An 11,383-nucleotide genomic window follows, 5' to 3' on the forward strand; every position below is an offset into this window, starting at 1 on the left:
ATCTTGTTTCTCAAGAGACAAACCTGTTTGCCAAAGCAAAGAGGTGCAGCTTTAGTAAGTCCTAACCAACTGATTCCTTATTCATGCGAGCAAATAGCTTGCTGCTGAAGTGGACACTGATCTCAGTTTCAGTAGCGGTGCATTTAGCAGAAAAATGACAGTAGTGGGGCTTCCCAAAACAGATTAAACTGTTAACACATGAAAGCTGAACAACAAGACTAGGATTTTACTTTTACACAAAAACTGTACTGGATCTTACCTTCGATTCCATCTTTGTGCCAAGCACTGCAGCTCCACCGACTTCCTCTAATGTTCAGCGTGAGCCTGCAGCTGATACTGGGACAGAGAGATGCGCTGTGCGGTCCACCTGTCCCGTATTTATGGCCGTCCATGCCGCAGCCTCAGCACGTCCTCTGATGTCCCACTTTGCTTCTGCTTCTAAATCTGGCCTTATTCACACCCGAAACTAAAATATTCTGATGCACGTACATTTCTACAGCCGAAATGCACTTAATCCCCCTTTAAAGATTATTTTTCTGTTTAGTTATTTCTTTTATAATTTGTGCTCTTGACAACTTGCTCACTAGGATTATGGGTTTATTACAAAGACAGAATGAGGCTGGTTCAGGATGGGAAGAACTGGGACTGATGTTCCAAAACAGCTGTGCTATTTCAATAGAATATGGCTGCTGAGTAGTTCCTGGTACTGATCTGTTGTAATGACTTTAAGGCAATTAGTGATCAAAGATGCAAAAAAACAAAAAACCTAGAAATACTACTAACAGCAGATGCAGTTTAGGTAGAAAGTTAAAACATTAGGCTAATAGCACAGCCTACAGTCAGTCATGCATTATGACACTCAGCCAAGAGAAACAGCACATGCAAAGTTGTGCACAGTTAGATTTTCTTTATCAGTCACACCAGCTCTTAGAACCACATTTTTAGGCCTGACACACAGGCCGGCAGTTAAACTCCTTTTTTGTAATCAAACAAGTCTCCTGTTTTTTTTGTGTAAGTTAAACAGAAAGGAATCTCTCATCAATAGAGATGCTTGTATCAGATTTAAAAAATAGAAAACATGATTTTTGATCAAAATGAATATGAGAATAAAGCAAGCAACATTTAGCATTTCTGGCCTTTAATTATACTTTATTTAACTTTAGATACAGATTTAGTTGTTATTTCTTCATCCTACCTGTAAAAATGTTTCTATATTTCCATCAAGATTTCTAAAGCAGGTCTTTTCTTTGTCCCTGTTTTTATATATTTCTCCTCTAGTATATATATATATATATATATATACTAAATTCACTGGTGCTGATTCTTATGTTTTTACGGCAAAAGGATCTTCTAATGCAATTTTTAATTGAGTCTCATTGATACAAATCACTGTTTTTATTCTAGGCTCGTACATTTGATATATTGCATTCATTTAAAGTTCAGCCCTTTTCGCGTCAGCGCCCTGATCCTTTGTGAAAAAGCTTTATTGTGAAACGTCTACCTGACTTACAACAATCTTAGTTTCCTGGTATAACCACGCCCCCTTCAGGTTCTGCAGGTATTTTTTCACTGATTGGCTGTCTCGCTGAAACTTGTAGCGACTGCACCAGCAGGTTTGACAACAAATGACCAGTTTGTCCCCAGCTGTAGTGCTGCTCCCTGCAGTCGACTGCAGGACTGCAACATGGATACCTGGACCCGATCAAGCAGGGTCACCTACAGGCGCTGGAGTAATCCTGAACCAGGGTAAAAACGTCTCTAATCTGTGCTTCTGTCTTTATATTTTACTGAAAGGAGACATTCTCAGAAGACCGATCTGCTGTCAAAGGTTCCCAGAGCTAATGCTAATTTAGTTCCTCATTTGAACATCGTTTTTTTATTGTTGTTTTTTTTTTTTGTGGTAAACTGTGAAGGAAGACGTGTTAATTGAGTACTGAGTGAATCTGTGCTCTCTGTGTGCTGACCCTCAGAGATGAGGGAGATTTTGTGGGTCACGCCGATGAAGACCAGGCCACGGATAATGAGATCTGCACTATTGCCTCAGCAAAAGTTGACTCAGACAGCAGAGAGTCTGCAAACAGCTCTAGAAAAAATACAGGTTTGTACAGCCTACTTTCAAATTACGCGGACGTATTTCTTTGTGTTGTCAACTAATATTTTAATGCAAACTATGTCCACAGACATAGCAGTGTCAGAATCAGATGATATGGATGCATTATGATAGTTTTCTTTCTTTCTTTTTTTTGATTTTTAACGGAGGAAGAAAAAAAGTCATCTTAATCACAAGTCAGTTTGTAACTACCATAATAGTTTATGTAGGCCATGGCCTCTTTTAGTGTTTGATTATATAAATGGATCCATAACTGAGAAAAAAGGATCAATGCTCTAAAGTTAGCTCTGCTGATTTATTTGCCTTTAATTACCGAATCTATGTTCAGTCAGTCCACTGTCAAAGTTCTGCAATGCCGTGATACTTAAATGTCATTGAGCATATTTTATCTTCTGCTTCTGTCTTTGTAAAGTAAGAGGAACAAAAGTTGCACGCAGAAAAGACACAGCTATGTCTTTTCTGCATGCAACTTTCAATTCTTCGCCATAGCTTTATTTATGTGCTGCACCTTGCAAAATGAATCACACCCTTTGGACATGTGGTTATGTTTTAAGCCAAAACGTTCATGTAATTTATGAGGTTTTTATGTGATGCACCAAAGCAAAACAGCACAGAGTTGTAAAGTGGAAACATAATGACTGACGATTTAGATTGTTTGTTGTTGGGTTTTTTTTGACAAATAAAAATCTAAAACTAGTGGCATGCATTATTATTCTGCCCTACCTAACTGCTTTTTATAGATCTTTTAGAGAACCTCTCATTCCAACTTCAGCTGCCATTCCTTTGCGTTATGTTTCTACCAGCTTTACACACCTAGAGACATACCGTTTTGTTCTGATATATATCTAAAACACAGTCAGATTTTGCAGTTTGTAACACTTTTTTTCTTAATCTTCACATCAACTCTGACCCAACATCCCCGCAGCATGATGCTACCACCATTATGTTTCACTGTCGGTATGGTGAATTTATCTTGACATGCAGTGTTATTAGTCTTCACATGAAGGTTTGCTAGAGCACCATTTACGTATGCCTTTCTTCCTCCCAGTTTTCCACAAAGACCAGGTTTACGGAGTGAAGAACTGATAGTCGTCCTGTCAACAGATTCTCGCACCTGAGCTGTGGACATTTTTAGATCCTCCAGAGTTGCTGTGGACCCCTGACCTGCTTCCCTCAACAATGCTCTCCTTGCCTGCCTGTAGATAGGAGGATTTACCAGAAGTCGTCCATTTTCAGAGGGTGGATAGAACAGAACCTTGCTCAGTCAAACGTTATAGTTTAGGACCTTTTTTATATCCTAACCTGGCTTAAACTTCTCCACAACTTTCTCCCTGACCTGTCTGTCTGTGTCGCTTGATCTTCATGATGCAGTTTGTTCCCTAATATACTTTTGAAAACATTTTGAGGCCTTCACAGATCAGCTGGACTGACGCTAAGATTAAATCGTAGATTTCTGAAGACAGTTGGTTTCACTGGGATTTATTTAGGCCTATGAGGCTTAATGGGGTTGAATATGAGCCACAGGTCTTTGTTTAAATAGGAAATGTAGTTACTACCTTTGTGAAATTGCAACCACAAACCTTTTCTTCTGGTTAGACAACCACAATGTAGCCTTTTTATTGTGAAGTGGAACAATAAGGATCCATGTAAGTAAAATGCCTCACAAAGTGACACTAATCATTCTGTCCCCCACAGAAACCTTTACAGTGGACGAAGCTCTGGAGGCGATCGGCTTTGGAGTCTTTCAGTGGAAGCTCTCAATCCTTACGGGACTCGCGTGGGTAGGAATCCTTAAGAGACGCTGAACGCCTTTCTGTCGTCGTTCTGCATGTGTCTCATGTGTTTCCCTGCGTCAGATCGGAGATGCCATGGAGATGATGATCCTCAGCATCCTGGGCCCCCAGCTGCACTGTGAGTGGAGGCTCCCCAGCTATCAAGTGGCACTCATAACATCAGTAAAGAGCCTTTGGGTGTTTTTTGGGGCACTTGAGGATAATCTAATAGATGTTACTGTGTGTATTCAGCTTCTTCTTCATGTTTTATTGACATTAGGTTGTCTTTATTGGGATGGGGTTAAGTTCCTCTGCTTGGGGTAATGTGACCGACAAGTATGGAAGAAAAGTTGTAAGTGTGACATCTTGGCTTTTTAACATGGATTTAATTTTCTCTCAGTGCCTCATGTTCATCTGTTTGTTTTTACGACGAAAGGGCCTGACGGTTTGCATGTCTTGGGCTCTGTACTACGGCCTGCTGAGCGCCTTCAGTCCAGTCTACGGCTGGCTGCTCGTCCTTCGAGGCCTCGTAGGCTTTGGCATCGGAGGAGCGCCTCAATCGTAGGTTCTCTCCATCTTTCCTGTTATAGTGAGATAAACTAGTGACTGGGCAATGAGTTCTGGACAATTTGTTTGATTAGTAAAGGGTCATTTCTTTCTTTTTAGAGTGACGCTGTACTCAGAATTCCTTCCAGTGAAGGCGAGAGGCATCTGCATCATGCTGATTGCGGTAGTGGGAGTTTGTCATTCTGGATTTTTGTCAAATTTTAAAGCCACAAAGTCATTCACAACGATCACCCATAACAATTCTGACAGATGCTTGTGCGTTTCAGGCTTTCTGGGCTATTGGCGCTGTGTTCGAGGTCCTCCTTGCTCTGTGGGTAATGCCCACTCTGGGTTGGAGGTGGCTGCTCGGCCTTTCCGCCATTCCATTGGCAATCTTTGTTTCTTTCAGCTTTGTAAGTATATTTTCTGACATCGGTTGGTCACCATAGCGAAACAAGCAAAGTCTGATCTACCTTCATGTGCCTCACAGTGGTTGCCTGAAAGTCCACGTTTTGATGTGCTGTCAGGAAAACGACAAAAGGCCATAGCAACTTTGGCTCGCGTCGCCCGAGAGAATGGCAAAGAAATGCCGCGGGGAACACTCGTTGAATATAAACAGGTGAGGATGGACTTAAATGTTTCCTCGGGCATGAGAAAATGAAGATGTGCTCACAGGATAAATATTATTTTTGTGTTGACACAACATCTGTTTTTGGCTTTTGTTTTCACAGAGTGAACGTGGACAATTTAAAGATCTTTTTTCTCATCGGTACTGGAAGACCACTCTTCTTCTATGGTTTATCTGGTTAGTGTGATTAATGCATGTGTTTTGTCCTCCGCTTTCTTTTACATGACATTTAATCAAGCTTAAATATTTCATGTGAATCAGCGGGGTTTGTCGCTGTTCAGCAATAAGCAAATATAAGTTGTGTTGCTGTTATATAGAAAGATTGAAGTTATATTATCGTAGCCATCAACACCATGTTACTAAATTAATGTAGTGTTCAAGGTTTAGTTTTTTTCTGTGTTTCTTAATGAGCATTTAAAGTGCTGTAAACTTGCATAGCACACAGAAACTGGAAGCAACACAAAGCCAAACACCTACAGGTGTATCATAGTATTTGGATGCACAAGTTTGAATTTATTTTCGTTATTCCACATTCCCGAATCACATGTTTTGTGCAGCCATCAAAAAGCTTCTAGCATCATCAAACTGTATATTTGACCAAAATTAATTAAAAGTTTGTCATTTCCAGGGACAGACTTGACTCCTAAATATACTCCATAAAGTATTTTGGTCTGGTTTATGTGGAGGATATCCCAAAAGGTTGTGTCTAGTTTGATTTATCCATTCCAAAACCAGGCTTATTTTATCCCTCCTGACCGCTAGAGGGCGGTATTGAAATCTCTGAATCTCTGGTGGCTGTTAAGTATTCATAGAACCATAATTACATATGTAACATTGGTTTTAATCTTTGCTTGGGATAATTGTCCTGTTGCAAAACACCTAATTGTGTCACTGAAAGACTGGTATATGGGGTGTTCAAAAGTCGCCAAAGTGCAAGCTCACCATAAAACGGTAGATGCAGGATATCCAGGGCCACTGTTAACAGCAAAGTGGGTTGAATCTCCACCTCGGCGGTGGGAGTATCATGCTGAGGGCCTATGGGTGGAATGACAAACACGGAGGAATATCTCCCATTTCTTTAACTTTACATCAAACCTACAAATAGACCTATGAAACATGGACCCAACTGGATGCTTCAACAGGTTAATAATCCCCAAAACACATCATACCTGCTTTTGAATAGATAAAGGAGACCCAACCAGGGAGGATTGGTGGACTATATTTAAAATCTAGGTTAATTGTATGACCACTCCTATGAAAAAGATTCCCCAAATAAATCTCTAAAAACCCAAAATGGATACTACACTAAAGCCCATAATAAACCTCTGACCCCAGTTGTATGTGTTGCTTGGATTCCCACTATTTCATTATACTGAATCTAACATTTTATTCCTATTTCTTTTATTCTTGTTTCTTTTTTTCCACTGAAGGTTTGCAAATGCCTTCTGTTACTACGGGATTGTCCTGTTGACCACTGAGCTGTTCCAAGCAGGCGAATCGTGCGAAAGTGTGTACCAGCTTCACGTCTGGTAGTCAGTTAAACCGTTTTAATGTTAGCAATCAAGGATATAAAACTCCTCTGCTTCCTTATAGCGACCCAGGGAGCCAAGATCGAACCCAGGTGTAGCCTTGAATGCAAATATTTGACATCGGATGATTACAAGGACCTTTTATGGACAACCTTGGCGGAGTTCCCAGGTAAAATGCTCGCCAGTAGCTTTTTACTGATGTGTGGAGAAGATCTGAACGTTAATGTTGCTGCATTGTGTATCACAATATCATCCTGAAGGGTGATTTGTTAGGTTTGCTCAGCTAAAGTTTTTACAACATTTTCCTGTTTGTTTTTCAGGCCTTTTGATCATCCTTTTTGCAGTCGATTACCTCGGCAGGAAGAAAAGCATGGCGATTTGTTTCTTCATGTTTTCTTTGTGCATTCTGCCCTTGTTTGCTTGCATTGGGAGGTGAGATTGTTATCTTGAAACGGAAGCAAACCAACACTTTTTGACAGCTGCAGCTTTGCTGACCCTCTGTCTCTCTTTTTTTTTTTTTCTGTCCATACAGAATAGCTATCACGATCTTCATCTTCATTTCCAGAGCCTTCATCTCAGGAGGATTCCAAGTTGTTTTTGTTTACACACCAGAGGTATGAATCCGTTTTGCAGTCTAAATATATGCTGATAAATTGAGGTGTAACACATCCTCTTATAATTACTTTTTTATTTAGGTTTTTCCTACTGAAATCAGAGCCTTGGGAATGGGGACGTCCAGTGCTGTTGCAAGGATTGGTGCTCTGATTACACCATTTGTGGCTCAGGTATGCAGCTCTGTTATACAGTTGAAGTCAGATATATTTACATACAGTGTATAAAAACACACATATAGCATTTCATTGTCAATACATGAAATCATACTAATCCTTTTTTCTGTTTTAAGTCAGTAAGTTTTGCCAGAAATATTTTTATTAGGCAAATGTCTGAATGAGAGCTGATTTTAATATTTCCTTCAAACTCAAACATTAGGATATAATGAGATTGCAATGTCTTTAAACGATTTGGGGAAAGCCAAGATGATGATGCCAGGGCTTTGTGAGCTTCAAATTGACAACGATTATGATCTTTGGGAGCCTAACTTTAGGTGTAAATTGAGGTGATATCTCAAAAACAATCAGGAAAATCAGCCAAGATATTCAGATGTCTGGTTCACACTTGGCTAAAACTTCCAGATATCTGAAGGTGCCACGCTTATCTGTGCAAACAATTACAGGCAAGTGTAATCAGCATGAGAATTTCCAGCCCTCGTTTTATTCAAGAGGAAAACAGGTTCTCTGTCCCAGAGATGAATGAGTTTTGATGCAGAATGTGCATCATCCCCCCAGAACGGCATCAAAAGACCATGTGATGATGTTGGCTTACCTGGTAAGAGAGTTTCATTATCGACAGTGAAAACACACTGAGAAATGAAGAATCGGTTACTCCAAAAGCAAATTTAAAAAAAAAAAGGTTACAGTTGACTAATTAAAATTTTTGGAGATATGTGCTGTGGTCTGATGAACTTATAATTGAAGCATTTGGCCATCGCCACATTTGGAGGAAAAAGCCTAGGATTTCCGTCCAAACTCTGAAGCACTGAAACTTGTGTGTAAGATATCGGTTTCCAAATGGATGGCCATCTTGAGTATAACATTAAATTTGTTCAGAGGGGTTTGAGGACAACCAAGTCCGTTTTCGGAGTAAATCATAAATCTCTGGTCTCGGTCCATTAGGATTAATGTTGGTAGAGCTGAAAGTTGTGTGAAAGCAAAGCCGCCTAGGAACCAGTTACACCAGTTCTATCAGGAGGAAGGGGCCATAACTCCGGTTACAGTTCCTATTGTAAGACATTTAACCCAAGGCTTACAGTTTAAAGCTTAAATCTACCAAATGCAAAGGAAATGTAAGTAAACCTCTTAATTTGAAAAGACGTGTGGGGTTTTTTTTCTGACTTGTTTTGCTTCTTGGTGTTCTGGCATTTGGCAAATAGAAATGATTTAGGTCATCCTAACTGATCTTAATCAGGAAAGGTTTGATCTGATCTGAGTCACGCGAGGAAACAGCTTTCTTTCTATTTTTGTTTTTAACAATAAAACATTTTCATAAATATATTTGTACATGAATAAAAAGAAATGGAACAATAAAAAATGCACATGTAATGTAAAAAAGAATATGTACTTGAGACTGAGTAGATAATATTAGAACCATTCGGGTTTCTTGGTAAGCAAGAAAGGGTTGGCAAATTAAATAGAGTATTTGTTCAATCTGCCTTAAGTAGTACTTTTTTCACAATTGTCTTTTTAGAAATTTTTTTTTTTTTTGTAAGTACCTGGTTTTAAATTACTTGTTTTCATCTATGAGGTATTGATGAAATTCTTCAGTGTTTTAAAACCTTCAGTGTAAAGTGCGTTTCTTAAACAATAAAATGTAAGAATGTGTTATTACCATTTTGACCATAATTAGGGCTACTTGTGCTTGATTTCTGTTTTAATGAACTGGAAGTGCACATCTATAAAGGTTTTGCAGATTTCTATTTACTTTTTTAAAGAGCCAGAAAACCCATTTTCTAGTAAACAACAGTAACAACAGTAACCACCAAATAAATGCAACAAACATGGCTTAAGGTGATAGATTTTTGCTAGCAGGAAACTTGTGGTAAAAGTTATTTATAGCTTTAAAAAAAGGCAGGGGCTCACAAAGGGGGAAAAAAGCTGCTTTAAGATACAATCTGAGCCCCAGTGTTTAATAAATTTGACCTACCTACTTTTGTACTTTTTTTTTTAAAGCCATTGCCTACATTTTAACACATACACATACTGCTTTTTTGTTTATGATCTAAATCCCATGAAGTATTCTCATGTCACTTTGTGCTTCCAGGAAGCTAAAAGCTTTATGTAAATAAAATAGTAGAAACTGAACAGTGTAAAGCGAGTAACTAGTGTAAACCAGCCTTTCAGAAGCAGGAACTAAATCAGTAAAAAAAAAAACAGTGATAATACACCTACAAGATGATAACGTTGCATCACTGGGCAAATGTCATGATTGTGAAAGAACTGGTTGAAAGTTATAATCAAGGTCAGCATTTTAGGTAAGGGCATCATGCTAAAACACTTTTTTATTATTTATTTTTATTTTAATTTTTTTGGTGCAGGTCTGCTGTTATTTAATGAAGTGCTAATTTCCACAGTCATTCATTAAATATCTCCTGGAAAAGATGAGAGATGACACTCATTTCATACCAGTAAAATTACTGGGGTGAGAAATTGCATATTAAATTATATTTAATATATAAAAGGTACATTTTAGAAGGAAACTTGGGCACTTTCTCAGGAATGTCACCGTTCTTGTTCAGAAGTTCGTGTCACAGAAAAACCAGTGAAGATAGTAATCATCAAATAGTTAACACCGTTGTATACCAACGCCCTGTTGAGTCACACATGGATTACATCTGGTGATTATAAGACTCTAATTGCATATTAAAGTGTTGAATATTTGCAGCTTTCTCTGACGCCACAGATTTCTGTCTGTTGTTTCCAGGTGATGCTCAGGACGTCAGTGTATCTGACCCTTTCGGTTTACTGTGGCTGCAGTCTGCTGGCTGGAATTGCATCCTTAATTCTGCCTATTGAAACCCTTGGGAGGGGTCTGCAGGAGTCCAGCCTTGACCAGGAGGCTGTAGAGCATACAACCAACATAACCACCAGTCAGTCAAATGGTACAACACACTCTACGGACCAGTAATGGGTCAACCTGGGAGAAAAGATAAGGTTTTTGTGCCCACTAAGCTTTCTGAGGATACAGTTGCTTATGGAACGATGGACTGAATTATAAGAAGGACGATGGCTGAAGAGCGTCTGTGGACAATCTCATTATGGGCTGGAGGGAAATACCAGAAGGCCTGCTGTCTGTGTCTAATGATGGCAGTAGGATGTTTGTTCTGGAACTGTTTTCTTCATGGTACTCGATTTAGACGAAAAAACTGTCTAAACTCTTGAAACAGTTTAATACTAGACCACAAGATATTAAAAATCAAACAAAACTTTGATGTATTTATTTATATAAAATCAAATGCCTTGACTCATTCTGTCACGTCACTTACCCAAAGTCTCACTGTACGCTTTGACCAATGGTCCAATGAGAGACGTCACAATTGAATGCTTTGGTCATTTTTATTTTTTACCATATATATTTATGGATGCGGTTAATTTTCTTTTTGTTACTCGACATCCACAAGATGCTGCTGCTTAATTTCTTAGCTTTAGAAAAAACTAAATATATTATACTTGGGGCCAAATGGAAAGATCATTACTTTTCAAAATAAATGGCCTTACAGTTTGCACACAAAGACTCTCTATGTCTTTGTGTGTATTTTACTTAACCAAATGTGAAACCCCATGAAAAAAAAAAATCACAACTTTAGTAAAATAAAATCTGATATACTGGAAGGAAAGAAATTCTTATTGTGTTAGATTTTACAATATCCCTCTATTTTCAAATTTACCAAATGTTTTTTGTTTTTTTTCTTTTGGGATGGAAAGCTTTTTAATTGTCATCTCTGGTATGTCAAAATTGGAAGTGTGTATATATATATATATATATATATATATATATATATATATATATATATATATATATATATATATATATATATATATATATATATATATATATATATATATATATATATATATATATATATACACACTTCCAATTTTGACATACCAGAGATGACAATTAAAAAGCTTTCCATCCCAAAAGAAAAATATATATATATAATGCCTTGTTATTTAACAATTTT

The 11,383-nt window shown here is 38.1% G+C and overlaps 1 protein-coding gene across 1 annotated transcript; it reads left to right on the top strand.

The window, feature by feature from the left end:
• Positions 1-1,609: 1,609 nt before the first annotated feature.
• LOC105915299 (synaptic vesicle 2-related protein) lies at positions 1,610-11,154 on the top strand. The gene is made up of 16 exons (XM_012849358.3): positions 1,610-1,746; positions 1,971-2,098; positions 3,806-3,891; positions 3,967-4,065; positions 4,163-4,234; positions 4,319-4,443; positions 4,549-4,612; positions 4,716-4,841; positions 4,919-5,047; positions 5,160-5,233; positions 6,487-6,563; positions 6,650-6,754; positions 6,906-7,017; positions 7,118-7,199; positions 7,281-7,370; positions 10,123-11,154. The coding sequence occupies exons 1-16, from the start codon at positions 1,685-1,687 to the stop codon at positions 10,324-10,326; spliced, it is 1,635 nt and encodes a 544-aa protein (XP_012704812.2). The 5' UTR covers positions 1,610-1,684; the 3' UTR covers positions 10,327-11,154.
• Positions 11,155-11,383: the final 229 nt, after the last annotated feature.

The sequence above is a fragment of the Fundulus heteroclitus genome, unplaced genomic scaffold (assembly GCF_011125445.2).
Source record: "Fundulus heteroclitus isolate FHET01 unplaced genomic scaffold, MU-UCD_Fhet_4.1 scaffold_378, whole genome shotgun sequence".
Classification (NCBI taxonomy): Eukaryota; Metazoa; Chordata; class Actinopteri; order Cyprinodontiformes; family Fundulidae; genus Fundulus; species Fundulus heteroclitus.